This window comes from Ogataea polymorpha (genome assembly GCF_001664045.1).
Source record: "Ogataea polymorpha strain NCYC 495 leu1.1 chromosome Unknown OGAPOscaffold_5, whole genome shotgun sequence".
NCBI classification, from domain to species: Eukaryota; Fungi; Ascomycota; class Pichiomycetes; order Pichiales; family Pichiaceae; genus Ogataea; species Ogataea polymorpha.
This window is the reverse complement of record NW_017264702.1, coordinates 802,341-827,975: the sequence shown is the minus strand read 5'-3', so window position 1 is coordinate 827,975 and position 25,635 is coordinate 802,341. Positions and strand designations below refer to the sequence as shown.

The window sequence follows — 25,635 nt, the reverse complement described above, 5'->3', positions numbered from 1 at the left end:
ATGCAATTTGCCTCGCTAAAATTTTGCACCCGTGGCCTGGCCACCGCGGTGAAACGGCCGGGTAACCGCTTTGTGCCTATCGGGCTGGAATTTTCCAGTGCGTATATACAGGGTCTATTGGATGTAGAGCAGGAACCGGTTGACTGTCTTGGCGAACGTTTCGAAGCTGGCCGCGTCCATTTCCGGCTCTGTTTGCGGCGCCAGCAGCGATGCCTCGAACCGCTCGTTTTTTCCGTTCGAAACCACGTCGTACATGAGGTGGCAACCGTCGAAGTCCAGCTCAATCGACCTGCGTCTGTTGATAGCCGTAACGAGGTAATTGGCCGGCTCCTGGTCCTTGGCGAGCCGGATGGGGATCTTGCGCGACACCAGGGTATTGACCAGCTGGTTGAGAGCGCTGGTGTCTGACATATCCAGCATGTTTGAGGAGAGCGAGTTGATCACGTTTTGCAGCGGTCTCTGGGACGGCAGGCCGGGGTCATAGGGATTGGAGCCGTCCAGAAGGACCGAGTTGCACGTGGACTGGAACATGACGTCATTGTGAAGCTCAGGGAGCGCCATTGCGCAATTGACCTCGTTCTCGTTCACGTAGATGCTGCAGGACGACAGGTCGACCTTATTTTTTGAGATCTGGAACCATATCTCGACATTGGGCAGCGTGATGAAGTTATCGAAATTTCCGTAAGCGTCAGGCACCAGCTTGATCTGTAGCGAGTGCTCGAAGTTGTTTTTGATGCCTCCGGCAAAGCCGAAAAACCGTGCGTTTTTGTCGTACAAGTTGAGCATGCCGATTTTTTTATTGATCTGGGGCAGGTTGGCGTGGAAAATACCGGCACTGGCGGCGTTGTCGTTGACCAACAGCTTGCCAAACGCTGCGCTGAATGTTCTGGGAAGCCATGATTCGCCTCTTTGCACCTCCGGAGTCAGCTTGGAGTAGATTTCCCGACTCTTGGCCAGCCACGGAGCAGACGAGTCGGGGACAGAAATCTCGGCCGGCGAAAACGGCCTTGTCTCCTGTTTCTGGTCCAGGAAGTTGTACTGAAACTTCTCTGCTGCCTCGACAACCTCAGACCGGAGCTTATCGACCTCTTTCGCGAGCGACTCGGGGTCAAAATTCTCTTCAAAAGACGACTCTTGGGCCCGTTTTTGCGGCACCTCGTAGCGATACAGCGGGCCAGCAGCCCACCATGGCAGCGTGGAGTCCTGGTATAATTTTCGGTGCTCCGTGGAGGCACCGGAAACGTCTATGTGTCTATGAGAGGTGGCGGAAAAGTCTGTGGCGGCCAATAACAACGACTTGGCCAGCTGCAAATTGGCAGCATTGAATGTGCTGAGCTGGTATAACTTGTCTTGCTTGTTGATTTCCTCAAAGTACACGTTGCTTAGTTTCTGTAGCTCCGCAATTGGCATGTCTCGGTGCAGTTTATGAGTGTAGAACGAGGCCAGTTCGTTGAGATGGGCCACGGACGTGCTCACGTGATTCAGCAGATAGTTCCACGAGGCCTGCACAAAGTTCACAAGCTCCTGGTTGCCACGCACCGTGAGACGAGAAAGACCGCGGTTGAGCTCGAGCCGGGCACCAAGCCTGGTCCATGACCGCATGAGGTAGCCAGAGTGCGACAGCAGCAAAAACGCTTCTTTCTTGCTCTGCAGCGTAATCTCCGTCTGCTTGAGCACCTCGACGGGCGAGTCTTCGGAAATGGCCACATCCCAACATTTTTGGATTATATACTGGGCGAGCTTCTTCTTGGTGGACTTGGCAGCGGGAGGAGAAACATGCTTGTAGCCAATGTACTCTAGAAGCTGTGATTTTTGATAGCCCTTGACCAGCTTTGATTCAAGCTCTGCGTGAGCTTTGACCGAAATTGCGCTGTTCCGCGGCTGCAAATTGTCCAGGTCTTTAAACAGCTGGTTGTCTGTGGACGGGATCTTGAAGACCATAAGATTTTTCAGTCCCTTCTCGAACTCAATCATGTCGAGCCGTTTTTTTGACCGCTCCGAGCGGCCGGACCTGCCGCTCTCCAGCGTTTCCTTGATGTTTGTCAGTTTCGATTTTTTCTGGACAGAGGGCTTGAGTATAATATGTTCCTCTTCGGGCAGCTTTTCCCACGGCAGCGGCTCGTCGAAGACATGCGGCGAGGCTTCATCACTGTTCACTGTATCCGCCTCATCTACTCGCTCGGATAGATGTCTGACAAAGAGTAGCCGTGGTCGGCAGAACACTGTTCTCGGGATACAGTGTCTTAGCATGAAAAATAATTAAAAGAAAAAAAAATAAAATTGTTTTTATTCAGATCAGAGATTTTATTTAGAACGTGGAAGCCATGGAAAATGGCATTCCTGATATTTATCTGGGAAATTCCAGCGACGAAGACTCACAGAGCTCAATTGAGGACGAGACTCAGAACATAGAGCTGAGCTCTAGCGATCCCGAGTCTGATGCGTCGATCTCGTCGATCGACGATAGCTCAGATTCATCAGACTTGTCTAGCACAGATTTCCAGGACGCGAGCGAAATCATTCAGGAGCCGGCCAAACTTTCGTACTATCGGCTGGAAAACAAACCGAGGCTCTTTCAGGGAAACATCAACTACCTGCGATTTTTCCAGGCCGAGAAGCGCAGATTTCTTTCGTATACGAGTCCGTTCGGACGCTCCAACCTGGTGGGAACTTATGTGTCGACCGCAGGTTTTAGATACCGACGCAAGGATGAAGTTAATGAAGCGGGCACGTACTGGTCGGCGGACGACAAAGACACGTTCTTCGAGCTTCTGGCGCGCTATTCCATCCACAGAGCCGACATTATACAGGAAAAGCTACCATCGAAATCAATCGCGGATATTTTGGACTATTACAAGCTACTGAAACGCGAGCTACAACAGTACAAGCGACACAAGCGACGATTGCTGAAACTGGTGTCGTACGACGAGATTCCTGCGAGTTACGAAATGAGCAGCGAGTTCATCGAGATGGAGGAGTCGCAGGCGTTTCTCCTCAGGTCGGTGGCCAACATGCGGGACTCGGACACAAATTTCCGGTTCAAAAAGATGCATCCAGGCTTGAACGAGCAAGATCTGCTGGACTACGAGCGCATGGCGGACATGGCTAATGCTCTGTATGCGAATAATCAGCTCCTGGATCCTGCTACCGGGATCAAACGCAGGCTGTCCAAGCCGATGGTTTTGGACGAAGAAACAAAGTACATTTTGCGCCATGTTGCGAAGAACATGGCCTACGAAGTGGTTCTGACTGTTCTGGAGGACAAAATCGAGGCTCACGACGAGTTTGAGATCACGCAGAGCGACGTGCATCGCGCTTTGGCCCAAATGAAGGTGCGCAGACCAATTAAATTGAAAGATTACTGGTCGAACATTGGCTGGAGATTGGGGCTGGAATTTGGGCGACAAATGCCAAGCGGACGACAGAGGCTAAATAAGCTGGTTCCGTACGAGATCAACGGCTTGGAGGAGCCTCGCCAAAAGGAAAAGACACCTATTTTCGACATCGAAGGAGACGAGATCGAACAGGTGATGGATGGTGCTCTGCCATTTGAGAGCGCCGTTTTGAACCCGACCCCGGTGAGCGAGCTTTCCCAAAAACCAGCCGTGGCTGAGCCAGACGAAGTTCTAAGCGAGCAGCTGCTGGAGTTGGAGACAGCGCTGTTAGAGAGAAAAGATCATGAGGAGTCCGTCAAACAGGAAAATTGGCTGCTACATTATTTGAGCTGTCGTGAGAACGAGATCATGCAGAACGACGCCGATCTTATCCACGAATACGTGGAGAACAAGTACCGTGACCACGAGCCTGCGGAACTGCCCAAAGTTCCAGACCACCCGCACATCACCAACGAGATGTTGTTTCTACACTCGTTCGACTATGCAAATTACGAATCAGATTAAATATCGTTACAACTCCTCGTCCTCTTGTTCTAGACCCCTTTCGAATATCTCCTTTCCTGTGAGCCTTCCCTGATGCACCTGCTTGAAGCGCTCGTTGAGCCTGGAGTCGATTCCCATCTCGGCACGGAACTTCAATCTCCACTGGGCAAAGTTCTCCTTCGTCACCTTGGTGCCGGAAAACTTTTTGTGTTCCTCGTATTCTCTAGCGCGGCGCTCTTCCTCGTACTTCTTCTCCTGTGCGGTCACTTTATCCTGAAAAAGTGTCTCGGCATGTTCTTTGAGCAAGGACGTAAGCGTGAATATGCTAGGCATACCAACGTTTTCCTCGGCGTTCTGGTTGACAAAGTCCAGCAGATCCAGCAAATCGTCTCTGTCGAACTCGACGGTCTCGGAGATATTGAGTGTGCTTTCGGGCGCCTCATCATGCTCCTGTTCAATGCGCAATTGCGGAACCACCTCAGGATACGTCTCTGGGTACTTGACGTCGAGGATTAGGGTGTGCTTGCGGTCTGTGCCGGTGTCAAGCAACAGCGACACGCGAAATTCTGTGTCTGATACTATCTCCAGCTCGTCAGGATATATGCTCTGTAGAATCTCGATCTCCTGCTTTTGTTCCTCAAGATAGTCCATGTTGGAGAAAAAATAATTTATTTCAATTTTTTTTTTTTCACAGAAACATAAAAAATTAATGTCTTTACAACAGGTTATCGTGGAATCTGCTCAGCTCCTGGAGAACCAGCAGCCCGAAAAAGCCGTGGAGCTGCTGAGTTCCAAAGAAAGCGAATTTCACGACTCACCACTTTTTTTGCAGTCGTTTGGAGAGGCACACTTGGAAAATGGAGACGTTGAAAGCGCATACGATGTACTGAGCAAAGCCTGCAAGTTGGACCCAGAGGCCAAAAGTGGTGTGGAGAAGTTTTTATATCTGGGCCAGATAGTGGGAGCAAATCACGGTGTGGACCTGTTGGAGACGGGGGTGAAGAGATTGCTGGCTCAGCTGGAAATGGTCCAGTCGGAAACTGCACAGGAATTGGACGAAAGCACGCAGCTGCTGTTTGCAGCATATACAGAGCCCGAAAAAGTTCAAGACTATCTTCTCAAGAAACTGAATCAAGCACTGTTCGCGATAATTGAGATCTGGATGACCGATCTCTGCATGGAGCCAGCCGCAGAGGAAGAGTGCGAGAAATGCATTCAGCTGGCTCTCAGCCTGGACAACACCAACGGAGAAACATGGTCGTTACTGGCAAGCATCCGCATTTCGCAGCAGAAGACACAGGAGGCGCGCGAGGCCGTGCAAAAATCCTGGGAGCTTTTTGAGCACAAGAAAGCTTCCCTGGAGGAGTCTAGCGAGCCCGAGTCTCAGATGGAGTACATAGACCTGTGCCAGCCGCTGACAACGCTCTCCAAGTATGCAATTGAGACGGGACTCTTCGAATTGGCGACGGCTATAGCGTCATCTGTGCAGGATATTAATGAACAGAGTGTCGAGAGCTATTATTTGGAAGGATTCGCATATCTTCTGGCGGCCAGAAGAAATCAAAACGGCATTTCCGAGGAGGAAGGAGACAAAGTGTCGATCAACTATGAACAATATCCACTTAAAGAGCGCGACGAGACGGTCAGAGAAGCCCGCCTGGCGCTGACCGAGGCATACAAGTTGCTGCAAGTGGACAGTGTTGCTGCCGAAACGGACAGAGACCTTGCCAACACGGTGATGGAGTTGCTAAACGAGCTGGGAGGTCCGTTATTCGAAAAAGCCAGCAAAGAAGACGCGGACCTGGAGGAGCTATTGGAGAACGAATAGTGATTAATGACTGTGTAGACGATTATTCTGTGCTGGTTTCCCGATTATCTGTATTTTGCTGTGTAATTTTGAGATCTCCGAGCTCCTGAAGAATCCCTGGTAGAAACGGCTTGGCTTGTTGCTCCTTTGTTTTGTCTGGCTGTGCATCGTGGTGTTTGTGTTGCTCGCTGTCGTCCGGCTGGCCTGCTTCTTCCAGCTCGTCGTCCAAAATGCTCACGTATTCTGACGGAACAAGCCCTGTTTCTCCCGACTCCGGATCGTGGGCCACGAGCCACCCCTCGCCGTACTCGTAGTTGATGATTATGACTTGATCTTGCTCCAGTTTCAGCTCGTTCTCATTTTCTGGCTCAAAAGGGTACAATGCCACGGCCTGTATCACGCGCTCGCTGGTGTCGTCTATGTAGCCGTCGGTGATACCGTAGTGGAGTGGGTGGTCGGCGTCGTAGGCAAAATCTTTTATGGACACGGAGGACATTAAAAATAGAGAAAATTTATTTTATTTTTATTTTAGTTTAATCATTTATAATGACTACTGCGCACCGGCCGACTTTTGACCACGCTCGCGGCCGCGACAACGTGCGGTCCACGATTATTCACAAACGGGCAATGCCGGCGCACATGGCGATGAAGTACCGGCGAGAAAAACGGGCGACGGACGACGACTGGGACGGGCCGTCGGAGTACGAGGTGGACAAGAGCGAGGTTCAGCAATTGCGAAGCGAATTGGAGAATCAGAACAGGGCCAAAAACGAGGGCGAAAATGAGGAAAATCAGCCGGAGATTGACGAGTTAGAACGCAGCAAACAGCTGTTATTGGAAACAAAGGATATAGACACAGATAGCGAAAGCCAGAGCGAGAGTGAAAGCGAAGAGGAGGAGGATGAGGAAGAAGACGAAGATGCTGAGTTGCTGCGAGAGCTGGAGAAAATCAAGCGCGAAAAAGAGGCTCGGCAGGCCAAGCAGAAAGAGGAGGAGCTAGCTCGACGAGCCGCGAGCTCGAACCCGCTGGTGCAGTTCAGTGACAGCGTGCACAAGTCGTGGCGGTCGACGACATTCAGAAGAAAGGAAAAAGCCAGCAGGCAGGACAGCTACGTCAACGATATGCTCCGCAGCGATTTCCACAAGCGGTTTATGGACAAGTACGTGAAATGACGATCTATTACGTTCTATGATTGGTGCCACAGTCTTCTAAACATAGCCTTGGCGACCTCTTTGAGGAAGGGCCAGCCGTTGTCGCTTCGAACGGCGTCGCCATTCTCCTCGAGTCTGCGCAAGAGATACTCCTTGGTTTCCTTCGGAGGGCCCCACGGAACGTATTTGATCACGTTCTTGACGTCGTACCTGTTCATCAGCTCGAACGTGATGTTGTCGGCCATGCCGAGCAGCTGGCCGAGGACGACGTTGGCCCGGACGCGCGCGTCGGCCTTTTGCAGCAGCTGTGTGGCCTTCAGTTGCGACTCTCTGTTGTGCGACGCAACAACGAGATGCCCCACGGCTGGCTTTTCCGAGCTCATGTTGGCGATCGAGGCTGCGATGCCTGCGTCGTAGTTCTGGTCGGTATCCTGTTTTGTCGCGAAAATCACCGTTCTGTCCGGCTCTGAGTGGATATATGCACCTCTCACGAGCTTCCAGCCCAGCATGTAGCCGTCCTTACGTGCTAGCCTCTCTTCTTCAGCAAGAATGTGGCTTGATTCTTGCAAATACATCTGGACAGTGCCAATAACGTTGACTTTGCCATTGTTGAACTCGCGAAACAAGTCTCTCTGGAGTCGGTAGACGCCGTGCTGGAGATCACTGCGCTCCGCGTCGATTACGGCCGCCACGAACGGAGCCGTTCTGCCTGGGTACTGTTTGGCCAGTTTCTCATTTTCCTGTGCCACGACACGACAAATGTCGCGGCAATTGCTCAGCAGCTGCTGGTACCCGGCGTCGTACTTGGCGTCGTTGTGGTTTCGCAAAATCTCGGCCGCGTTTTCAATCAGGCCCGTCGGCTTGAGCGCAACGTAACCCGGCGGCACAGAGTTGATGTCCGCAGCCTGTGAGATCATCTTGGCCGTGTGCGGAACTAGCACCTGCGAAATCGACTGCTGCGTTTGCTCGACGATCTGGCTGACCGGCACCGACGTCTGGGCGCCGTCGCATGCCTCAATCGTCAGCGACAGCATCATGTTCTGGATGCCGCGCTGGGCAAGGCGGTCGCCTGTCTGGAGAACCTGTGCAAGGTTGTCTCCGCCGCAGTAATTGCGGTAAACAAGCAGCTTGACCAGCCAGAGCGGCGTGTACGGGAAAAGAGAAATGACCAGGTTGAGCGTGGACTTGGAGAGGGTGGCCAGGCCGATCACGCCGTAGCCCAGGAGCTCGGGCGTGGTGAGGCTGTCGAGATAGGATTTGCCCGATGACTGGAGACGGTGGGACACTAGCGGCGCCCGTGGACGCAGAGCAAGGCCTGGTCGCAGTGGGCGGGAGACGAGCGCTTTCAGTCTGAGCATTAGCGGAAAATGAGCGTCATGTTGCGATAATTGCGATATTTATATACTAGCAGAATAAAGGTCTGATAGTCTGGATAGGAATGTTACAGCGAGGAAAAAAGATCTCGCTAACTGTTGCAGAAAAAAAAATAACGTTTAGGGAGCCCCGTCGGGCATTTTACAATCCATATGCTTTTTACTCAGCTTACACAGAGATATTCAAGTATTCCACCCTAGTTGTTCACAGCTGCAGTGTATGCCAACGACCACGTCTTGGACATACCGTTATCCAGGTAGTTGGTGGAGAAGTCGGATCCGCTGAAGAAGTTGTACGAGGTGGCCGGGTCGTACAGCGCGACGTTCAGCATCAAAATGCCCTTCCAGCCGTCCGTGACGTTGCCGATCTTTGAGCTCAGCACATTTTCCCACTCCTCCTTGACAAATGTCGGGCCCCTGATCAGAGACGAGACAGGAGTGATTGGCAGCATGTGGATGCCGTGAATGTACTCGATGTTGGTTCCGAAGTACGTGGTGTGCGCGATCTTGTTCTCAAACCAGATTCCACTGCAGTAATTGCCAATGAACTTCGAGGGCATCACCGTGTTGTCCTGTGTGTACAGAAAGTAGACGTTCATGGCTCTTTTCGAGATTGCGAGCATCAGGTCTGCACGGTTTGCCATGTTGGTGTCGTTGATGACAGAGGCCCAAATCTTCATCGCGTACGCGAAATTGTAGTCCTCACTCGAGCTCTCCTCGTCCTTGCCGTCCGCGTACACGGTGATTCCGTGCGCGATGGAGTGGCCGAGATAAAAGTCAAAGTTTCTGAAGACTGGGAAATGCGAGTCGTCGCTCGACGGATTGGCCACGTCTCTCACCAAAGAATTGACCCAGTCCTTGACGCTGCTGGCCCACGACCCGCCCAGGTCGGCGTCCACGAGCGCACACAGCGCGGCCGCGTGGATGTGGTAGCCATAGTGGAAGTGGTGGTCGTTGTAGAACGCGTTTCCGTAGTCGATCGACGTGTCGCCGTCGGACATGCCGCCCGTCGAGCAGATTCCACCCCAGTTGGTCTCGTAGCACAGCGGGTACTTTTGGCTGTTGCCGCTGAACCGCTCGATGGCCTTCTTCAGCGACGCCAGCAGCGTAGACGTCTTGTCGGAATCTTTCAGTACGTAGTGACACACATAGAGCACGTACGCGTACTTGTCGAGAATCTTGCCCGAGGTGTACATCGAGTCAAGGTCCGTGTACGAGTACACGTCTGCGTTGTACTCGTCAGCCGCGGCGGCCTTGATGGCGGACAATTCAGAGTCAGAGTACGACGGCGACGAAAAGCCAGAGATGGCGCTCCAGGGGTCCTTGCCGATGCTGGTGGTGAGCGTTTCGGACATCTCGAACTTGTTGGAGAGGTACGCGGTCATGACGCCGTGGACGGTGTCGTCGAGCGTGGCCGAAGTCTTGGAGCCAGAGGTGGTCGAAGTGAACGAGTCGCTCTGGTGCGGCATGGCGTACATGATGGTGGTGCCATTGTTGGAGGAGCCAGAGGTGGCGTACTCGAACGCGTATGTGGCTGTGGAGCCCGACACGGACGCGCTTAACGTCACAGAGGTCGGGTAGCACCCAGCGGCTTTGTCATAGGCGCTGTCGTCACCGCACGCAACCTGGATAACACAGTTGTTGATTGAATTCGAGCCGATGATGTGGTTGGAATCCTTGAGCGCGAACTGGCACGACTGGTTGTCGCTGAAAGTCACGTACAGGACCCAGGTGGAGCCGTCGTTGAGTACGATCTTGTACTTGTCGGTTCCGGAGCGCGGGGCAGTATCGCCAGTGACGGACTTGATCCCGACGCCAGAATGGATCTCCGGGATCAGGTCGTTGTACACGGCCGATACAAAACCCATGCCCTGAACGAGGGTGGCAGTGAGCGAGCCGGCGCTTTTTGACGCGACCGTCACGTCGATAGACATCTTCCTGAGGTTGGCGAGCTTGAGCGAAACGTTGGAGTCGAAATCGCTGGAGCCCAGACACAGCGAGATGTTGCCCGCCGGGGCGTAGAAGTACGATGCAGCACCTTCCTCGTCGGTTTCACCGTACACCCGCTGGCTGGCAGTCTGGTGGGACACGGCCAGCCCCTCATAGTCGGACTTCGTGGAGTACCACAGGGAGTAAGGGTGAGTGTAAACATAGGAGGTTTGGTCGCCGAGGGTCAGATTACCCCAAAAGTTGTTTGTCTGGACGGCACCATTCTTTGTCACCCCGCTGGGCACAGACACCGTAGAGGCTTTCTGAGAAAACAGCGAGATGGGCTCGGAAGTGGAGATGGCAGAGAAGATGTCACCAGAGGTTTCACCAGAAGCTGGATATTAGCTGGGACACACAGGGGCAGGGGAGACTTACACGTGGCCAACATTTTGGAATAACTGGGAGCTCTGCGAAGTGGAAGCAAAGACACAAAGCAATGGGTTGAAAGAAAACAAGAGAAAGTTTGCAGCGGGGGGGGGGGAGCGTTTAAATATGGCCAGGCCTGGGGAAAAGGGAAGGGGATCATCGGAAAACAATTATGATGTCATGCTAGTAGTCCAGTTTGGGGGTGAAGTCGGGCGTGAAGCGATGCACCCGTTTGGCAGAAGGAACGTCTGGTTGTGGTGGCGGCGGCGGTAGGTACCCCTGGCTGGTGGCCTGTGGCAGCTGCGTGGGCGCCTGTGTAGCCGCCGTTGTTGGCGGGCGCGACGTTCGTTTGAGCTTGCGCGGCGGCGAGTTGAGGCGGAAAGCCGCATCTAGATTCTGTAACATGCACAGCTCGTCTGCGCGCAGCTCCACCAGATCGAGCCTCCCCACTCTGCGGTGCTCTGTCTCGATTTCCTTCTCCTTGACGTCGCTCGCCAGCCGTCGTTCCAGCAGCAGCCGCTCGTAATTGCGTCTTGTCGCGGCATCCTTTGATGTTGCCGCCTGGATCAGAGCCCTGTTGCGAAGCGCAACCACCTTGGCTGCGTTGTGCTCGAACTCAGATGTCATTAACTGATATTTTTTTTTTTTTATTTACCGTTATTATCTAGTATATTTTAGCTCCGGATGAAGTTCGTCGCTCTTATCTCCGGCGGCAAGGACTCCTGCTTCAACGTCCTCCATTGTTTGGCCAACGGCCACGAGCTCGTGTGCCTGGCAAATCTCTATCCACCACCCTCTGACTCGCACGAGCTCGACTCCTTTATGTACCAGACCGTGGGCTTCGATATCGTGCCGTACTACGCAGATTGCACGGGGAAACCATTGTACCGACGGATGATCTGCGGTGATTCGCACAACCAGAAGCTGGAATACGAGCGGACAGAGAACGACGAGACCGAGGATCTGTACGAGCTGCTGAAGCTCGTGAAGGAGCACCACCCTGACGTGGAGGCTGTTAGCGTGGGGGCCATTCTGTCGTCGTACCAGCGCACCCGCGTGGAGGACGTGTGCAGCCGTCTTGGACTCATTGCGCTGGCGTATTTGTGGCAGAGAGATCAGGAACAGCTGATGGGCGAGATGTGCGCCTCAAAAATGGAAGCCAGACTCATCAAAGTGGCTGCTATCGGCCTCAACGAAAAACACCTGGGGCTGACTTTGCAGGAGATGTACCCAGTACTGGTGGACTTGAATAGGAAGTACGGGGTGCACGTGTGTGGCGAAGGCGGCGAGTTCGAGAGCTTGGTGTTTGATGCGCCCTTCTTCACTAAGGGAAGGCTAAAAATCATACACCAGGACACCGTGCGACACACCAACGACGAGGTGTGGTATCTGAAGCTAAAAGTGGAGGTGGTGGAGAAACAGGGTGGGGGAAGATTCGACTTGGAGCAACCACCACTGTTGCACGAGCCGTTCAAGGGGATACGAGGGCAGATCAAACACGGCTTGCGGCGAGCACCGACGAGTAACGCGCAACACTTTCGGCACGGGCGCCAGAACTCATCGCACTTGAGATCCCTTCTTCGCCTAAGCAACATCACCTCCACGCAACCAACAGCCGAGCTACAAATGGCCCACATTATGTCCCAACTAAAAGATTACCTGGACAATCATAAGTTGCACCCCACGAACGTGATCTTCTCCTCGCTACTCGTGAGCGACATGTCAAAATTTGGCGTGCTCAACTCCATATACCAAACAATCTTCACACACCCACTTCCACCGGCCCGTGTGTGCCTGGAAACCAAGTTACCGGAAAACTGCTTTGCCCAGCTCTCTGTGGAGATAATAAACAACATCGGCTTTAAAAAAGGTCTACACGTCCAGGGCCGGTCTTACTGGGCACCATCAAACATTGGACCATATTCGCAGGCCATAGCAGATACATCCACCTACATGGCCCACATCAGCGGCCAAATCCCGCTAGTCCCCAAAGACATGAGCGTGTGCAAGGATGTTTTGACTCAAACGGTGCTCGCACTCCAACACTTTGAGCACGTCAAGGAGGCCATCGGAAGCAAGACCGTGCTCTTCATGTGCTGCTTTGTGACCGACGCAAGCCTCGTGGACGTCGTCAGTCACACTTACACCCTCTATACGCAAGCATCACGTGATGTTGACCACGTGCCACAATTAGTGACGGTGATTGCGAGCGCGCTGCCCCGCGGGGTGGACGTGGAGTGGACGGGTGTGTGTGTGAACGAGGGTGTGGGCGACTACGAGCACGCAAAGATAGCGTTCGATACAGACATGGAATACTTGGCAGACAGACACTACAGGATATACTACAGCGGTGTCGGGCTGCCTGCTGCGTTGCCAAGTTCCTACGAGATGGTTCCGGTGCAAGGTGTGTTTGACGTTTCCGCGGAAGAGCGGCGATATGCTGTGGTGGAAATGCCATGAGCCCTCTCTACGTATCACGTGCCCACACAACACCGCGCACCAGAAGTCGCGGAAAAAATTTGGCGGAGTGAGGGTGGTTGGCCTGCGCGAAGAGATTACTCAGAGATATTTCTTTTCAGCCAAAGAGTTATTTCCAAGATGTCGACCAGAGCTCCAAAGTGGTACGAATCGGAGGACGTTCCTGTTCCAAAGCAGACCAGAAAGTCTGCCAGACCCCAGAAGCTGAGAGCCTCACTTGTTCCGGGCACCGTTCTGATTCTTCTTGCTGGAAGATTCAGAGGCAAGAGGGTTGTCTACCTGAAGAACCTTGAGGACAACACCCTTCTTGTTTCCGGCCCATTCAAGGTCAACGGTGTTCCTTTGAGAAGAGTCAACGCCAGATACGTCATTGCCACCTCCACCAAAGTGTCTCTTGACGGCCTTGACCTGTCCAAGTTCAACGTGAGCTACTTTGCTAGAGAGAAGTCCAGCTCCAAGAAGTCGGAGGGTGAATTCTTTGGCGAGGGTACCAAGAAGGAGATCAAGAGCGAGAGAATCGAGGACCAGAAGGTTGTTGACAAGGCCCTGATCTCCGAAATTAAAAAGACCCCATACCTGAAACAATATCTGGCTTCCACCTTTTCTCTGAAGAGCGGTGACAAGCCTCACGCCATGAAGTTTTAGAGTCCATCACCGCCATCGCCCTGTCTACCAACTCCAAGTCCTTGCAGGGACCTTCCATATTGCAATAATAATGTGATAGTTATATTGGTTTTTCTTACGTAATTTTTTTTTTCTCATGTCGTTGTCTACCAAGTACCAGGTCGATCCCAAGATCCCTTCCGTGCTGCCATTTGAGAAGATGTACTCCATCCAGATAGGTGACCGGTTGTTTCGCCTCAGCGGCGCGTCGATTTCCTTCGACTCGCCGTCCTACTTCACCTCTTTTTTTGGCCGCAAGGAGAACGAGAGCAAGGTGCTCACCGTTGACCGTTCCTCTGCCGTGTTTGACAAAATATGCTCTCATTTGCAGGGATATTGCATTCGTGCAGACAACGAGTACGAACTAATGCATTTGTACGCGGACGCAACCTACTTCAGCCTCCAGAAACTGCTCAAACAGCTCTCTGAGGACTTCTACTACTGCAACGTGGGCGGGCTCAGTTTCCGATTCCCGCAGGACCTGGTGGCCGGCGAGGGCAACAGCCCGAACTACTTCACGGTAGCGTACCAGACCACGTTCCAGAGCCCGTATTTCCGCGGCGAGCTAAAGGACGTGATCCGCCCCCCTCCACAGAGCCCGATCGTGGTCAAGCGCAGCGCCAAGCTGTTCACCGATCTGCTCAATGCGCTGTCGACGGGCCGCATCTGCGTCGACAACGAACACCACCGCCGCCAGCTGCTGGCGGAGTGCCGCTACTACCGGTTTCTTGCTCTGGAGCAGAAACTGATTCCGCACAAGATCCAGACAAACCCGTTCACTCATTGCGAGGAGATTGTCGTTGCGCTAGCCGACGTCAAGAAGGACCGTCTCTCGATCACGTGCGCGGGCCCAGCCGTGTACAAACGGCCCTTTGTCGACACCAAGGCGCGCGTGCTGGTGCTCCAGATCGATTCCGAGGAGGCCAGTCTACTGATCCACACAGAGCTCTCGTTTGTCAATCTATTATTTACCGGCGCCACCGCGCGCCGTCTGTACACACTGCTGAGCCCACTGGACGGCGACCTGTACGAATCGACGGTGCTAGAGGACGGCAGTGTCCAGGAGAAGCTGCGAATGTTCGTTTCTCTGGATGAGTGCTCGTTCACGCTCAACGGCCACGAAACGAAGAAAAACTGGTACATGGACTTTTTTGCGGGCGGAAGCGAGCACACACAGTCGCTCAACGGCGACGTCATCGACGTCAAGCTGCTGCGGTCGCAGTGGACCGTCAACTCCAAGGACCAGGGCCGGCTGTGGTTCAACGGCGTGCTGGCTGACGGCGTGCTGGACGTGGCCCACTTCAACCGCCGCCGCGGCTTCCTGTGATCAGTGCTCGCTCCGCTTGCGCAGCTGGTTCACCGAGAACGACGCAAACAGGTCGCCCTTCTCGTCCCACTCCACGTCGTTACACCCGTACACCTCTCGCAGCTCCACACACGTCCAGCTCTCCAGCGTGTACTCGAGCAGACAGTTTTCGGCGCCGCGGACGCTGAGCACGAGACTCAGGGCCGAGGCCGCGCCGCAGATCACCGGGCTCGCCACGGCCACCGTGCGCTCCAGAGCCAGTTTCCCGTCCTCTGCCACGGAAACCACCAAAAATGCACTCATCTTGTCAAACAGCACCACCAGCCTGTTCTGCGACGGCAGCTCCACCAGCTGCGACACCGTGAACTCCTTCAGGTCGCCGGCCTCGTTCTGGAACCGCGACGGCACCAGGTGCTCCTCGGTTAGATACGGCTCGACCGCGGCTGAGAGATCAAGCTTGTCGGCAAGCACGCCCTCCTGCCAGTGCCACGAGCACAGAAACGGGTCGCCGCCGCCGCTCACCAGCACCCTGTCGCGACACCACCGCGGCGCGACGATCGACGCCACAAACTCCTCGTGCTCAAACAGCCATCTCTCGATGATGTAACTTTGCGGGAACCGGCTCAGTCTGATGTGCTCGTCACGATCGGTAGTGACCACAAGCTCGTTCCCGGCGCCGTCCGAAACGTTCAACACCCCTGTCAGCATCGACACGTGACCCAGAACCGGCACCATGTCTTTTTCATCCTTGATCTCAGCCGATAGCATGTCAATACAGTAGACGTCTCCAAACTTGTCTCCGACGACGACTGTCGAGTCGTCGAGCGACGTCGACACGGCACAGGGCCTCTTTGGCAGAGGCTGCCGTTTGATCTGTCGCAACGATCCGCCGTTCAGCTCAAACACTACCACCGCCTTGTCTGTGTCTGTAGTGAGGATGAGATATTTCTCGTTTCTGCTGAGATGGATGTCTCTGATGTAGCAGAGCTTTGGTGGCGCTCCCGGACCCGGTGTCGGCACCTTTGGCGGCTTGCGGTCGCCTGCAGCGGCTTCTTGCTCGAATTTCCTGCTGCGTGCCTCGTACTCCTTGATCAGGGCGTAGTTGTGGTCGACGGTGTCGAGCCAGGAGTCGGTCAATTGCCAGTTTTCGCGACGCTGGAAAACAAACAGTTTCTGGCCGGCACCGGCAAACAGCAGATCTCCCTTTTCGTTGAGCAGTACCTTCTGGAACGGGTGCTTCATGAACTTTGGATCGCCTTAAATATTTTCACAATTTTTTCCAGCGTCGATCGGCCCGCAAATTTTTTTGGCACCCCTATCAGAGCTTCCACCAAAATGCCACTTACCCACCCATTGATCAAAGACGGCTGGTTCAGAGAGGAGAGCGAGGAGTCATTCCCCGGTCAGGCCATGCGCCTTAGAGTCGCCGAGATTCTGCACGCAGAAAAGTCCAAGTTCCAGGACGTGCTGGTGTTCAGGTCCACAGACTTCGGCAACGTGCTCGTTCTGGACGGCATAATTCAGGTCACTGAACGCGACGAGTTTGCGTACCAGGAGATGATCACACACGTGCCGCTGTTTGCGCACCCTAACCCTAAAAAAGTGCTGGTTATCGGCGGCGGAGACGGAGGAGTCCTCAGAGAGGTGCTGAAGCACGATTGCGTCGAACGCGCAACTCTGGTTGAGATCGACGAGTCGGTCATCAACCTATCCAAAAAATACCTGCCCAATATGGCCAAATCTCTGTCTCACGAAAAAGTGCAGGTTGTTCTGGCAGACGGCTTCGAATACCTGAAAAATACAGCTGCCCGTGACGAAGCCGACAAATACGACGTCATTATCACAGACTCGTCGGACCCAGACGGCCCCGCCGAGGCGTTTTTCCAGCAACAGTACTTCGAGCTGCTCTACAACGCGCTCAACGCCAACGGAATGGTCATCTCGATGGCGTCCGAGAACATATGGCTCAACATCGACAAGCTCAAAAGTCTCAAGGACATCTGCAGTCGCGTGTTTGCGGTGACCGAATGCTGCTATTGCACTATTCCTACATACACCTCCGGACAGATTGCGCTCATGTGTTGCTCGAAAAACCCGGACCTCAAGGTGTCGGTGCCGCACAGGACCGAGTCACGTGACCGCGAAGCGCAGCTGTTCCGCTACTACCACTCGGGTGTCCACAGTGCCAGCTTTGTGCTGCCGAGATGGGCCGCCGACAAGCTGAGGGGTGTCTAGAAGCCAAATATATCGTCGATCGTCTTGCGCGACTTGTTCCGTTTTTTCTTGTTTTCATTCCTCGGCTCCTCGAAGCTTGCATTGACAAGCTCTGCAGGGGCGATCAATTCTCCAACCTCTTCCTCCTGCAAGAGCTGCGGCTCAGGATCTGGCTCCGGGGCCGGCACAGAGCGCATCTGCAGCAGAATTGCACGGGTCTTGGCGACTAGGCCCATCAGCGTAAAGCCAAGAGCCAGATACTGGCCCAGCTCGATCACGGCGTAGAATCTGTAGTAGCAAGCGGGCAGAATGCGTTGCAGCAAATAATTAATCAAAGTCTGGAGCTGCTGTTTTTTTCGCTGCACCAGCTGCGCCGCCTGTGTGGCGCTCAGGGTGCGCTTCTGGAATTTGGGGAAATGCGACCTCGTGAACCTCAGCGAGGAGAGCTGTCTCTTACCGGTGATCTCGTCGATGTCGATGCAAAGCTGCAACACCGTCCGCAGTCGCCGGTGGAAGATGTTGAAATGCTTCCACCACAGCGACGAGCGGTGCTGTTTCGAGTCCCTGTGATACACAAGGTGCGCGATCTGGTACTCGTTCAGCAGCGCCGCCTCCATTCAAGCTGAAATTTTTTCACCTTGTCGCCTGTTGTTGTTTGGTATGCTTACGTAACGAACACGACGCGGTGCAGCATTGTGATTTTCTCCCAGACACCGCAAGGCACCCCTTGGCATGTGCGCGCGAGAATGTCACTAGACATTCAGACGCATTCTTACACGCACAAGTATATATACCAAGTCCTGTAAAAACTTTTGTTTTCCAAACACTCTCACTCTAGTCATTCATTATGCAATTGTCCAAGATTGTGCTCGCTTCCGTCCTTGCTTCCCTCGCCACCGCAGCCGACGAGATCGTCAACCAGATCGGCGACGGCCAGGTCCAGGTCCAGAGTGAATCCGCTGCTGCCACCACTGCCACTACCCCGGCCACTACCTCGTCTGCTGCCGAGACCCCAGCCACCTCGTCTGCTGCCGAGACTCCAGCTACCTCGTCTGCAGCTGCCACCTCGGCCTCCACCGAGCAGGACACCACAGTCACCTCCCTGGCCACAGAAACCCTCACCACGTGTGAAGAGAGCTCTGCAGCTGCTCAGTCCACTCCAGTCGGTACAAGCTCCGAGGCAGACCAGACCCTGTACGTCCAGACCACCCAAACTACCACCATTGAGGGCACTCAGACCGTTGTCACAACCTACTGTCCATACACCACTACCCCAGCTGCCACCTCTGCCACCTCTGCCACCACCGCTATCTCGTCCTCTGCTCCAGCAGCAAGCACTTCCAAAGATTCCTGGAACACCATCTACACCTCCTCTTCTTCTTCCGAGGACATCACCTACGTGGACGAGACCACCACGCCAACTTCTACCGTGACAAACAACCACTACTCGACTACCAACGAGTACGTCACCACCACGTCCACCTATGCTGGTGCCTCGTCCAAGGCTGCTGTTGCCTCGTCTTCTTCCCTGAGCTCGAACGGCACCTCCTCGATCGAAAGCTTCGAGGCTGGCGGTGCCAAGCTGATGGTCAGCTCCGGAGCCATTGGCATGGCTGCCCTGGCATTACTTTTCTAAACTTATGACACTGTATTGAATAAAAATAGCTTAAGTGACATTACTTTTATCTCCCGCCGCGCTGCCGGGTCCCAAAATTTTATCGGACTGCCGAATAATCGGTGGACCGATAAGTGAGAAAAAAATATAAATAGCCCCCATTTTGTTCTATAATTTTCTAACCACAATGAAAGCTACAATCTTGAGTTCGCTACTGCTTGCCTTGGGCAGCTTCGCACTGCCTGTTCCTAAGAAGGGCTACCACGACGTTGAGACTGCTGCCCGTGTCGCCAGAACATTGGTCAAAAGAGAATCTCTAGCAAATCTGGCCACCATCCAGAAAAAGGATGGCGTCCCTGTTTCGTTCATGGAATACTATGCTGATTGCCAGGATGACGGCGAGCCAACTTTCTTGCTTGTCAACATCTCCTCGAGCCAGAGGAATATCGATGAGGGTTCTAAAGTCTCTGTCTCCATCAGAGTCGGCGATCACCCAATCAACGATCACGTGAATCCACACTACATCGGAGGCAGAGTTCGTTCTCCTGCCGGCTCTCCACGCGTCAACTTGAAAGGTTCGTTTGTCCCTGTCGCTGGTTCTCCAGAATTGGATGCTTGTTTCGCTCTCAGACACCACGATGCTCCAGCTTGGTACCCTGGCTCCCCTATTCACGCAACGTATTGGGCCAAATTCCACGTCGAGGAAGTTTACATCATTGGTGGCTTTGGAGACGCAGCCTACATTGGAGAGATCCCTGCTGATTTGTACTTGAACGCCACCACCTTCGACGATGAGGAACTTTCTTCGCTTATTGAGCTCCCAGAGCAGGATTATACTTTTCTCACACGCTTCGTGAAGGCCTTCTCCAGTTTCTTTGGTCTTCAGGAGAATGAGGATGAAGAGCAGGAGGGATGCGACTTCGAGGACGATGAGAAATGGAAGCACTATGGAAAGGACCAGAAAAAGTACTGGAAACATTACGGAAAGGAGCAGAAAAAATACTGGAAGTCTCACGGCGACGAGCCTGAGAGCCCAGAAGATGCCGAAGTTGATGCTATGACTGAGGTTGACGACCCTGACTACTGGAAACACTATGGAAAGGACCAAAAAAAGTACTGGAAACATTACGGAAAAGAACAAAAAAAATACTGGAAATCTCACGGCGACAAGCCTGAGCAGCCTGAGGACCCTGAATGCGAAGAAGTGGCTGAGGTTGAAGACCCTGACTACTGGAAGCACTATGGTAAAGACCAAAAAAAATACTGGAAACATTACGGAAAAGAGCAGAAGAAATACTGGAAGTCTCATGGAGATCAGCCTGAGGAGCCTGAGCAACCAGAGGATGCCGAGGTTGACGCTATGACTGAGGTCGACGACCCTGACTACTGGAAGAAACACGGCAAAGACCAGAAAAAGTACTGGAAGCATTACGGCAAGGATCAGAAGAAGAACTGGAAATCTCACGGCGACGAGCCTGAGAACCCAGAAGATGCCGAAGTTGATGCCATGACTGAGGTTGACGACCCTGATTACTGGAAGCACTATGGAAAGGACCAAAAAAAGTACTGGAAGCATTACGGAAAAGAGCAAAAAAAATACTGGAAATCTCACGGTAAGGGCGATGCCGGGGAGCAGCAGGTGATATTTGCTGACTATTGAGACCGATACCACACACCAGAGAACGCCAATCTTTTATTTAAATGTTGTAACGAGCTACAATAATTATTGTTTTTAGTCCATATTTGTAAATTCTATGCGCCCTATTTTTTTTCGCCTGGCCGGTGCAGGGTCGCGTTATCGCGTTGCTGGATTCAGTTACTTGATACGGAGCAGAAAGGATTCCCGTATAAATTAAATACTAAAGAGCGTCTTTTTTTCGTCCAAAAAATGGCTCCTCGCACAAGGAACGTTACGCTCGCAGCCGCCTCCGCAGTCGCGCTTTTAGGAGCTGCGTCGCTTGTCGTGACTACATATCCTCATTTATTGGAAAGACTACCGTGGTGCAAAAAGAAGTCCGCCACCGAGAACAAAGAATCCGAACAAGACTCGTCTGCCGAGACGGCAGAGAATATTGGCGACTCGACTGTTGTTGTGCAAGAGAACCAGTTGACGGAAAACGAGCTCAAAGAGGTTCTCAAAGAGGTAAGTAGCTAGCCGCGTCGAGCTAACTGATAAGAAAGCGATACCTATTCCTGAAGGTTCTACTCTTGATGACCTTATCGCCCTTGCTAGTAAGGCTAAATCTGTATAAGGTGCTCAAGGGCATACAGGTCTAAGTGTGGTTATATATGTTGTATATCTAGTGTTCATGAGACGGGTTAATATGCTTATTGAATTCGCTCCACGTTAATTTTTCGTTAGGCAGGTAGCAGAACTTGACGCCAATCTCTTCCACGTCTTTGTTTCTATATTCGTCATCAAAAAGACACATTTCCGACGGGTCGATGTCGTTTCGGCGAGCAAGCTTCGATATATGGTTTTTCTTCGATCCCCATCCCCATTCGCTGTCGTCGATGTACTTTTCGAGATTGAACAGCTTTATTAGTTTCTTTGCCGTTGGCGGGCTTGCTGTTCTTGAAGCGGTGAATATTTTGATGTTTTTAGACCGCAGATATTCCAGGATTGGCACCACGTCCTCATACAGGGTCACTTCGTAGCCGTACTTGTCGACCACTGTGTTTTTCTTGCTTTTATGGAGTTTTAGAGGCGCCGATATATGTGTATCACACCAGCACGCCAGGTTAGCACGAGTAGTTGACACACTTACGCCAAAGCGTGTAGTCCAGATCGAACACCACGGCTTTGTAGGACATGGAATAAAATTAATAAAATAAAAATATTTAGTCTAATGGCGCATCTGGAGCGATATAAGACCACACTAAACGAGTCTTTGGACAAATCACAAAACTTGCTAAACACTCTAGTGGATCTAAAGAAAAAAGAAGCATTGGATGACGCGGATATAGACCTGCTGAACTCCCTTCACCGAGAGGCCGTTTTGGACAATGTCCAGCTGATCAACGCCAAGAACGAGGTCAAGAGCGTGTACAACAAACTGGCCGACGACAACCTGAAAAAACTGCATTCTGGACACTACCAGTTCAATAACATGAAGATCCAGCGGTACAAAGGCCAGAAGCTCAGGAACGAGAGTCTGGCAGCAGAGTTCAGCAAGCTCATCTCACAGATCCCAGAGCTGGAACTTGATCAGGTTTTGGACAATGAGAACACAGAGGACCGGGAGTTTTTGAACGGACTGCGCAAGAGCGGTCTGGACATCCGGCTGCAGTTTGCAAAGTCGGATTTCAGCGACCAGATAGACGAGACTATTGTGAGCCGTGTAGAGGAGATTTTAAAGAACGAGGAGGTCAAAAAATTCCGTCTGGTGCAGCTGAATGACAAGCACTACGAGCGCGAGCGGGCAGTTCTGCAGAGCATGAGTCTGAAGTGGCAGAACCGGTTAGCGGAGCTGATGAAGTTTGTGAAGGACGATTCGTCAAGACTTTTGAAAACGATTGAGGACGTGAAGGAGGAGCTGCGCGAGGAGCACGAGGAGGAGCTCGAAGAAGAGGAAGTTGAAGAGGAGGAAGAGGAAGAAGAGGAAGAGCGAGAAGAAGAAAAAGACGGCCAGGTAGAAGATGCAGAAGACGCAGAGGATGGACAGGACGATGCGATGGACGTGGAGACAGAGAACCAGGTGGCCAGTGACGAAAGAACACCGGTTCCAGATGTCAATTCCGACCTGGAGCTGGATGAGTAAAGGTAGCAGATGTACGTTTTAAAAACAATTTTACCCGGCTTGTTTGTTGCAACATTTTATTTCCAACTTGCCAGCATGGACGCAAATTATCTCTTAATTTCCCTTCCCAAGAGCACGTCAACGGACAAAAACACGCTCAAGGACTGGCTGCAGACACATATCAACGGTGGCAGCGTTGAGCTGTTTGAATACCAGCTTCCAGGCTTCAAAGTGGGCACTCTCGACTCGCTGGTGCTCCAGAGCGAGGAGCTTGGTAGAATCGACCAGCAGCTGTACGGGTCTATTGGCAAAGTCCAGGACATCATGGCAAGCATTCACGGCGAGGGCGATGCGAAGTTTGTGGCCAAACAGAAGATCGACGGCAAATACGTGGACCAGTATTTGGAGTCCTTCCGGTGGAACACCTCGAGATATAGACTGGATAAACCCATCGAGGAGCTCATCAACTTGATCTCAAGCGAGGCATTGAATGTGGACAATGATCTGAGGTCGTCCTACGCTAATTACAACCAAGCAAAGTCGAATTTAGTGGCCGCTCAGCGAAAACAGACTGGAGACCTGTCTGTCAAGTCACTGCATGACATTGTGCGTGCAGAACACTTCGTGCTGGACTCTGAACACCTCCAGACCGTGCTACTTGCCGTGCCAAAGAGTCTCAATGACGAGTTCCTCAACCAGTACGAGACATTGGTGGAATTTGTGGTTCCTCGGTCTGCACAGCAAATAGCCCAGGACTCCGAGTACTACCTCTATTCCGTCACATTGTTCAAAAAATACGTGCCCGCATTTTTGGCCAAGGCCAGAGATGCCAAATGGATCCCTAGAGACTTTGACTACTCCGAGGAGGTGATGGCAAAAATGAGAAACGAGTACCAGGAGGCGTCTAAGGAAGAACACACGCTCAAGAACGACCTGCTCAGACTCTCCAAAAGCGCATATTCGGAAATCGTCTCGTCGTGGACACACATCAAAGTCCTCAGAACCTTCGTCGAGAGCGTCCTCAGATACGGCCTGCCCCCAGACTTCTACTCATTCCTGCTGAGACTGCCGGCAAAGGCCATTTCGAAGTCCAAGCGGGAACTCATCCAGAGATTTGGCTATCTCGGCGGCAACGCATTTGCCAAGGACAAGAAGGGCAACATCGTCTCGGACGCAGGGCTGCACGAGTACGCCTCGCTAGTTGACCAGGATTACGAGCCGTTTGTCTTATACGAGATCAGCTTGAGCTAGAGGATATCGACGCGTCGATAGACGCGTATCTTGTAGATGACGTCATCGGGTGATCACCGTACCCCCTCAGCACATGAATATTTACAACTAAATTTGTAATATTTGGCTATGTCGCGCAATTACAAGAAACTCAGTAGCAGGCCTACGCAACAAAATCCGTTTGAGCCGGAGGAGACCAGCACGGCACTCGAAACCTATCCGATATCGCTTGAGCCGATAAATATACACGGGCAGGCGGAGTCTAAGGCACAGCAATGGCAACACCAGGAGGACGTGTTCGCGGACCCGTCCGACGAGCAGGACTCGCACGAGTCGGAGGAGACGGGCGGGCTGTATGCACACGTGGATTTCAACGCAACCGTCCACAGCCGTCTAAAGGGCCGGCGACTTTTATATTTCACGTCGTTGTTTAGCTCCATAGGAGTTTATTTGTTTGGGTTCGAGCAAGGAGTCATGTCGCTGATTATCACAGAAAAATCATTTTTGAGCTATTTTGACAACCCAAGCAGTATAGAGATCGGGACCTTGATAGCCCTGTTAGAGCTGAGCGCGCTTTTTTCTGCTCTGGTGGTGCCCAAGGTGTCGGACGCCAAGGGCCGCAAATACACGATTCTGACGGGGGCTCTGCTATTTTGTATCGGCGGCATGTTCCAGACATTTGCTCCGTTCGAACAGATATGGATCATGATGATTGGCAGGATCATCTCTGGTTCTGGAATTGGGTTTCTGAGCTCCATCATCAACCTGTATCAATCAGAGTGTTCTCCGAACGACCAGCGTGGTATGATTGCGTCGATGACATTCAGCTGCAACATCCTTGGGTTTGCGTCGTCCATCTGGCTGGACTTTGTTTGCTCGTTTCTGTCCGGCACGTACGCGTGGAAAGTGCCGCTTCTTGTACAGGTGTTTTTGGGAGCCGTGCTATTTTTCGGTGGCTTCTACATAGTGGAGTCTCCCAGATGGCTTTTAGCCATTGACCGCGACAACGAGGGCTATGCGATTCTCAAGCTATTCAACGACGACGATCCAGACCCGGAGAAGGCGAAGAAAGAGTTTCTGGCCATCAAGCATACCATCGAGAGCGAGAAGAAACTTCTCGAGCGCGAGCAACGCAGCTGGCTCGGGACGGTCGTCAAAAACCGCAGAATCATCACCATCGGCGCGTCGTCTCTGTTTTTCGCGCAGTTCAACGGCATCAACCTGGTCAGTTACTACGCTCCGCTGATATTCGAGGAGGTGGGTTTCGAAGGAAAGTCTGCCTTTGTCATCACCGGAATAAATGCCATTATTTATCTCCTATCTACACTTATACCATGGTTCCTCGTTGATAACATCCGGATCGGAGGCCGCAGACGACTGCTCATAGCCGGCGGCCTGTTGATGGGCAGTTCACTGTTTGTCTCTGGGATCATGAGCGCTCTGAATAACAAGTTCGGGTCAATCATGGTTGCCGTTCTCATTGTGCTTTACAATGCTGCTTTCGGCTTCTCATGGGGCCCATTGGCATGGCTCTATGCCAGTGAGATATATGCTGACTCTTATACCCGTTCTGTCGGCGCATCTTTGGGCACCTCCATCAACTGGTTCAGCAACTTTGTTGTTGGAGAGCTCAGTCCTGAACTTCTTGATCTCATCAGTTGGAGGCTGTATTTCATATACGGCGCCTTCTGTTTTGTCAGCTGTATTGTTGTGTACAAGTTCTATCCTGAAACAACGGGAGTCGAGCTTGAGGACATGGACAAATTGTTTGAGGAGTTCAGAAAAAAATGATACATAGTACAATACATCTCATTTCTTCCCCAT

General features: G+C 52.5%; 21 protein-coding genes across 21 annotated transcripts; 12 read left to right on the top strand and 9 right to left on the bottom strand.

The window, feature by feature from the left end:
- Positions 1-14: 14 nt before the first annotated feature.
- Positions 15-1,974, bottom strand: OGAPODRAFT_77291 (uncharacterized protein; the record flags this gene model as incomplete). The annotated part of the gene is made up of 1 exon (XM_018356307.1): positions 15-1,974. One exon carries the CDS (start codon positions 1,972-1,974, stop codon positions 115-117), a length of 1,860 nt encoding a protein of 619 aa, XP_018210052.1. The 3' UTR covers positions 15-114.
- Positions 1,975-2,324: 350 nt separating this feature from the next.
- On the top strand, positions 2,325-4,530 carry OGAPODRAFT_94927 (uncharacterized protein; the record flags this gene model as incomplete). The annotated part of the gene is made up of 1 exon (XM_018357654.1): positions 2,325-4,530. The coding sequence occupies one exon, from the start codon at positions 2,325-2,327 to the stop codon at positions 3,897-3,899; it is 1,575 nt and encodes a 524-aa protein (XP_018210050.1). The 3' UTR covers positions 3,900-4,530.
- On the bottom strand, positions 3,495-4,530 carry OGAPODRAFT_16913 (uncharacterized protein; the record flags this gene model as incomplete). Its single annotated transcript, XM_018354751.1, has 1 exon — positions 3,495-4,530. A coding segment is annotated over one exon (625 nt), but the record flags the coding sequence as incomplete, so codon positions are not given.
- Positions 4,531-4,555: 25 nt separating this feature from the next.
- Positions 4,556-6,043, top strand: OGAPODRAFT_16912 (uncharacterized protein). The gene has a single exon (XM_018354750.1). The coding sequence runs from the start codon at positions 4,588-4,590 to the stop codon at positions 5,704-5,706; it is 1,119 nt and encodes a 372-aa protein (XP_018210049.1). The 5' UTR covers positions 4,556-4,587; the 3' UTR covers positions 5,707-6,043.
- Positions 4,568-6,181, bottom strand: OGAPODRAFT_94924 (uncharacterized protein; the record flags this gene model as incomplete). Its single annotated transcript, XM_018357653.1, has 1 exon — positions 4,568-6,181. The coding sequence occupies one exon, from the start codon at positions 6,179-6,181 to the stop codon at positions 5,729-5,731; it is 453 nt and encodes a 150-aa protein (XP_018210048.1). The 3' UTR covers positions 4,568-5,728.
- A 50-nt stretch (positions 6,182-6,231) lies between these two features.
- On the top strand, positions 6,232-8,262 carry OGAPODRAFT_94923 (uncharacterized protein; the record flags this gene model as incomplete). The annotated part of the gene is made up of 1 exon (XM_018357652.1): positions 6,232-8,262. One exon carries the CDS (start codon positions 6,232-6,234, stop codon positions 6,856-6,858), a length of 627 nt encoding a protein of 208 aa, XP_018210046.1. The 3' UTR covers positions 6,859-8,262.
- Positions 6,315-8,262, bottom strand: OGAPODRAFT_16911 (uncharacterized protein). The gene has a single exon (XM_018354749.1). It carries the CDS (start codon positions 8,193-8,195, stop codon positions 6,873-6,875), a length of 1,323 nt encoding a protein of 440 aa, XP_018210047.1. The 5' UTR covers positions 8,196-8,262; the 3' UTR covers positions 6,315-6,872.
- A 99-nt stretch (positions 8,263-8,361) lies between these two features.
- On the bottom strand, positions 8,362-10,624 carry OGAPODRAFT_16910 (uncharacterized protein). Its single transcript, XM_018354748.1, has 2 exons — positions 10,575-10,624; positions 8,362-10,533 (listed from the first exon to the last, which is right to left on the bottom strand). The coding sequence occupies exons 1-2, from the start codon at positions 10,585-10,587 to the stop codon at positions 8,408-8,410; spliced, it is 2,139 nt and encodes a 712-aa protein (XP_018210045.1). The 5' UTR covers positions 10,588-10,624; the 3' UTR covers positions 8,362-8,407.
- A 124-nt stretch (positions 10,625-10,748) lies between these two features.
- On the bottom strand, positions 10,749-11,192 carry OGAPODRAFT_9347 (uncharacterized protein; the record flags this gene model as incomplete). Its single annotated transcript, XM_018357352.1, has 1 exon — positions 10,749-11,192. The coding sequence occupies one exon, from the start codon at positions 11,190-11,192 to the stop codon at positions 10,749-10,751; it is 444 nt and encodes a 147-aa protein (XP_018210044.1).
- A 57-nt stretch (positions 11,193-11,249) lies between these two features.
- Positions 11,250-13,729, top strand: OGAPODRAFT_94920 (uncharacterized protein; the record flags this gene model as incomplete). Its single annotated transcript, XM_018357651.1, has 1 exon — positions 11,250-13,729. One exon carries the CDS (start codon positions 11,250-11,252, stop codon positions 13,023-13,025), a length of 1,776 nt encoding a protein of 591 aa, XP_018210042.1. The 3' UTR covers positions 13,026-13,729.
- On the top strand, positions 12,354-13,729 carry OGAPODRAFT_16909 (uncharacterized protein). The gene has a single exon (XM_018354747.1). The coding sequence runs from the start codon at positions 13,164-13,166 to the stop codon at positions 13,686-13,688; it is 525 nt and encodes a 174-aa protein (XP_018210043.1). The 5' UTR covers positions 12,354-13,163; the 3' UTR covers positions 13,689-13,729.
- A 74-nt stretch (positions 13,730-13,803) lies between these two features.
- Positions 13,804-15,033, top strand: OGAPODRAFT_9344 (uncharacterized protein; the record flags this gene model as incomplete). The annotated part of the gene is made up of 1 exon (XM_018357342.1): positions 13,804-15,033. One exon carries the CDS (start codon positions 13,804-13,806, stop codon positions 15,031-15,033), a length of 1,230 nt encoding a protein of 409 aa, XP_018210041.1.
- OGAPODRAFT_77284 (uncharacterized protein) lies at positions 13,925-18,027 on the bottom strand. The gene has a single exon (XM_018356306.1). The coding sequence runs from the start codon at positions 16,252-16,254 to the stop codon at positions 15,034-15,036; it is 1,221 nt and encodes a 406-aa protein (XP_018210039.1). The 5' UTR covers positions 16,255-18,027; the 3' UTR covers positions 13,925-15,033.
- On the top strand, positions 16,348-17,247 carry OGAPODRAFT_9342 (uncharacterized protein; the record flags this gene model as incomplete). The annotated part of the gene is made up of 1 exon (XM_018357336.1): positions 16,348-17,247. One exon carries the CDS (start codon positions 16,348-16,350, stop codon positions 17,245-17,247), a length of 900 nt encoding a protein of 299 aa, XP_018210040.1.
- On the bottom strand, positions 17,302-18,027 carry OGAPODRAFT_94915 (uncharacterized protein; the record flags this gene model as incomplete). Its single annotated transcript, XM_018357650.1, has 2 exons — positions 17,364-18,027; positions 17,302-17,322 (listed from the first exon to the last, which is right to left on the bottom strand). Exons 1-2 carry the CDS (start codon positions 17,841-17,843, stop codon positions 17,302-17,304), a joined length of 501 nt encoding a protein of 166 aa, XP_018210038.1. The 5' UTR covers positions 17,844-18,027.
- Positions 18,021-18,887, top strand: OGAPODRAFT_16908 (uncharacterized protein). The gene has a single exon (XM_018354746.1). The coding sequence runs from the start codon at positions 18,074-18,076 to the stop codon at positions 18,860-18,862; it is 789 nt and encodes a 262-aa protein (XP_018210037.1). The 5' UTR covers positions 18,021-18,073; the 3' UTR covers positions 18,863-18,887.
- Positions 18,888-19,028: 141 nt separating this feature from the next.
- On the top strand, positions 19,029-20,556 carry OGAPODRAFT_77281 (uncharacterized protein; the record flags this gene model as incomplete). Its single annotated transcript, XM_018356305.1, has 1 exon — positions 19,029-20,556. One exon carries the CDS (start codon positions 19,029-19,031, stop codon positions 20,499-20,501), a length of 1,473 nt encoding a protein of 490 aa, XP_018210036.1. The 3' UTR covers positions 20,502-20,556.
- A 585-nt stretch (positions 20,557-21,141) lies between these two features.
- OGAPODRAFT_9337 (uncharacterized protein) lies at positions 21,142-21,655 on the bottom strand (the record flags this gene model as incomplete). Its single annotated transcript, XM_018357327.1, has 2 exons — positions 21,142-21,529; positions 21,591-21,655. 2 exons carry the CDS (start codon positions 21,653-21,655, stop codon positions 21,142-21,144), a joined length of 453 nt encoding a protein of 150 aa, XP_018210035.1.
- A 35-nt stretch (positions 21,656-21,690) lies between these two features.
- Positions 21,691-22,630, top strand: OGAPODRAFT_94911 (uncharacterized protein; the record flags this gene model as incomplete). The annotated part of the gene is made up of 1 exon (XM_018357649.1): positions 21,691-22,630. The coding sequence occupies one exon, from the start codon at positions 21,691-21,693 to the stop codon at positions 22,600-22,602; it is 912 nt and encodes a 303-aa protein (XP_018210034.1). The 3' UTR covers positions 22,603-22,630.
- A 47-nt stretch (positions 22,631-22,677) lies between these two features.
- On the top strand, positions 22,678-23,948 carry OGAPODRAFT_94910 (uncharacterized protein; the record flags this gene model as incomplete). Its single annotated transcript, XM_018357648.1, has 1 exon — positions 22,678-23,948. One exon carries the CDS (start codon positions 22,678-22,680, stop codon positions 23,830-23,832), a length of 1,155 nt encoding a protein of 384 aa, XP_018210033.1. The 3' UTR covers positions 23,833-23,948.
- Positions 23,949-24,189: 241 nt separating this feature from the next.
- Positions 24,190-25,587, top strand: OGAPODRAFT_42352 (uncharacterized protein; the record flags this gene model as incomplete). Its single annotated transcript, XM_018355435.1, has 1 exon — positions 24,190-25,587. A coding segment is annotated over one exon (1,398 nt), but the record flags the coding sequence as incomplete, so codon positions are not given.
- Between the last annotated feature and the right edge of the window lie 48 nt (positions 25,588-25,635).

Bases quoted from the DNA above. Each gene is read 5' to 3' on its own strand.
- OGAPODRAFT_16908 (XM_018354746.1), top strand. From the start codon at position 18,074: ATGCAATTGTCCAAGATTGTGCTCGCTTCCGTCCTTGCTTCCCTCGCC.
- OGAPODRAFT_16912 (XM_018354750.1), top strand. From the start codon at position 4,588: ATGTCTTTACAACAGGTTATCGTGGAATCTGCTCAGCTCCTGGAGAAC.
- OGAPODRAFT_16909 (XM_018354747.1), top strand. From the start codon at position 13,164: ATGTCGACCAGAGCTCCAAAGTGGTACGAATCGGAGGACGTTCCTGTT.
- OGAPODRAFT_16911 (XM_018354749.1), bottom strand. From the start codon at position 8,195: ATGCTCAGACTGAAAGCGCTCGTCTCCCGCCCACTGCGACCAGGCCTT.
- OGAPODRAFT_77284 (XM_018356306.1), bottom strand. From the start codon at position 16,254: ATGAAGCACCCGTTCCAGAAGGTACTGCTCAACGAAAAGGGAGATCTG.